At 21.8% G+C, this 3,299-nt stretch overlaps 1 protein-coding gene across 1 annotated transcript in view; it reads left to right on the top strand.

Annotated features, from left to right (window-relative positions):
* Window positions 1-1,754: 1,754 nt before the first annotated feature.
* The window catches only part of LOC136083662 (uncharacterized), a 2,290-nt gene continuing 745 nt past the window's right edge, over window positions 1,755-3,299 (top strand). The window contains exons 1-2 of the mRNA XM_065803200.1: window positions 1,755-1,966; window positions 2,400-3,299. The exon at window positions 2,400-3,299 is cut by the window's right edge and continues 745 nt beyond it. Coding sequence (XP_065659272.1) covers window positions 2,400-3,299 — 900 coding nt within the window. The 5' untranslated portion in view covers window positions 1,755-1,966. The remainder of the gene's footprint in view (window positions 1,967-2,399) is intronic.

Genomic DNA, 3,299 nt, shown 5'->3' with positions numbered 1-3,299 from the left:
TTAGGATGTGTTAAAAGTTCACAACCAATATATGGTACTTTGCAACACCATATATGCATGTTTTTGGTAACTTCAGCAGATGCACTAGGAATTGTTGGCCAATTTGGCTCATGACGCATTCATAGTCAAATTCCATGGTTTTTTTTTATTTATTTTTTTAAATATATATGAGAGAGCTACCACGCTGAATAACAGTGGATTACCTCTTGATGTCTTTTGTAGGAAAGTTACCACCCTGAATAACAGTGGATTACGCCCATGGTATATATATTACCTTTTAACAAAAAATCAACAACAAATGCCTCGTTAAATTTCTTGAAACCTAACTTTAGTACATTAAATGCACCAATTTGAAATGTTTGTGGAAAATTTGATGTTGCAACACGAAAATCTCTAATTAACACAAATACAAAACTGTTAGTTTTTTGTGTTTTTTCCGTGTTTGTGAAATTGCCTTTTTCCGTGTTTGTGATATTTTCCGTTTTTATGTTTTTTTCCGTCGTATATATATATATTTTATAATTATATATATATATATTTATATATATATATATATATATATATATATATATATATATATATATATATATATATATATATATAAATATAATATATATATATATATATGTATATAAATATATATATATATATATATATATATATATATATATATATATATATTAGTATATATATATGTATATACATTAAATATATATAAATATATATATATATATATATATATATATATATATATATATATTAGTATAAATATATGTATATACATTAAATATATATAAATATATATATATATATATATATATATATATATATAAATATATATATATATGTATATATATATATATATATATATATATATGTATATATATATATATATATATATATATATATATATATATATATATATATTATATTTATAAATCTTTCATCTATATATATATATATATATATATATATATAATATATATATATATATATATATATATTATATTTATAAATCTTTTAACTATATATATATATTTATATATATATATATATATATATATATACATATATATATATATATATATATATACATATATATATATATTTATATATATATATATATATATATATATATATATATATGTATATATATATATATATATATATTTATATATATTTAATGTATATACATATATTTATACTAATATATATATATATATATATATATATATATATATATATATATATATATATATATATATATTTAATGTATATACATATATATATATATATATATATATATATATATATATATATATATATATATATATATATATATATATATATATATATATATATATATATATATATACATATATATATATATAAATATATATATATATATATATATATATATATATATATATATATATACTTATACATATATATATAATAAATATATATATGTATAAGTATTTTAAGGGTTTCAAGTCTATGTGATATTAAGAGCTTATATCGTAAGTTGTTACTTGTATGTAAAACTGCACGTATGTGAATAAAATTACTTATTTTAAAGAAAAAGATTTTTGCGATCTAATTTTATCTTTGCATTTAAACGATTACAGAAGCTTAACGATATTGAGTTTGATGATAATTTTTTTAAAATTTTAAATTTTAAGGGTTTCAAGTCTATGTGATATTAAGAGCTTATATCGTAAGTTGTTACTTGTATGTAAACATTTTGCTACAACACCATGGTCCTATGTTGCCCAGAATGGAACTTCAAAAGTTGCCGTAATTGAAACGATGTCATCTCATAACACGCTACTTGACGTCCGAATTATCAGAAAATTTCATTAGTCCGACTGTATAATATTTTTTAAAGCGAATTTCTTTTATAGACATAGTATTATTGTTAGACATTTGTTTCTTTTTTGGAATTGGTATTTAGTCTTGCTTTAAAGTATGAAATGATTTTTCACAAAATTTTTTTCATAGTCTAAGGACATAAAGTTGATTGTAAACATCGTATACTTTAATTAACAAATCATTTTATCTTTTAATAAAAAATAAAATGTAAAAGTTTTACAAAAGTTATACGTTTCTATTTAACGGATAAACTTGTAAGACAACATAAAGTATATACCCAGCATAAGTTTTTTACTGTATATAGAAGTTAATATATAAAGTTGCAAACTTTATATAGTTTATATAGATTTTGATTTATATAGTTAAGGATTAACTAAACAAAAATGATGAAAAATATTGATTATATAATGAGTATATAATTAACTTAATCATATATGAATAACAAATAAATATATGAAAAAATAAGCCTGTAATAAGATTATAAAACTCTCCTTATGTATCTTCATAGTAATTTGCTTTTATTTTAGATGCAAACACCACAAAAATATGGAAAATGGAAAGTAGAAAACTTGAGAAAGGCTGTTGAAGCAATAAAACAAGGAGAAATCAGCTTAAATGAAGCCGCTTATGAATTTTGTATTCCAAAAGCAACTTTGTCAAGGCATATAAATGAAAAAAACAAAGTTGCTGTTGCAAATGTGAAATTTCATGGTCGACTTACCACCTTACCTAATGAAATTGAAACAGAACTAGCTGATCACTGTTTATTATTAGAATCGATGTACTTTGGATTAAGGATTGATGATCTTCGTCGTCTAGCATTTGATATTGCAGAAGCTAACAACATCACACATAATTTTAACAAACAAACACGAGTGGCAGGAAAAAAGTGGTATTATGCATTTATGCAAAGGCACCCACAACTGTTGCTTCGTGGGCCTGAATCAACATCAATTGCACGTGCACAAGGTTTTAATAAAGAGCGAGTGCAATCTTTCTTTAATTTACTTTCAAAGTTATACATGGAAGAAAAGTTAACTCCAGACAGACTTTATAATATGGATGAAACTAGTTTATCAACAGTACAAGATGGTCAGATAAAAATTATTAGTGCAAGGGGCATAAAACGAGTTGGAATTATGACTAGTAGTGAACGAGGAAATTCAGTAACAGCTGTAGTTTGTGTATCTGCAGCAGGATTTTATGTTCCACCAATGTTAATATATAAACGCAAAAGAATGAAGCCAGAAATAACAAATGGTGCACCTCCAGCAACTGTATTTAGTACTCAAGAGAAAGGATGGATGTCAAATGAAGGTTTTTTAGATTGGCTCAATCATTTCATTAAAGTTGTTAAACCTTTAAAACAATCAAAAGTTTTGTTGATACTTGATGGTCATGTTACACATTCAAAAAATTTGGCAACG

The sequence above is a fragment of the Hydra vulgaris genome, chromosome 08 (assembly GCF_038396675.1).
Source record: "Hydra vulgaris chromosome 08, alternate assembly HydraT2T_AEP".
Taxonomy (NCBI): Eukaryota; Metazoa; Cnidaria; class Hydrozoa; order Anthoathecata; family Hydridae; genus Hydra; species Hydra vulgaris.
The sequence above is the reverse complement of the archived record's forward strand: the minus strand, read 5'-3'. Positions and strand labels throughout refer to the sequence as shown.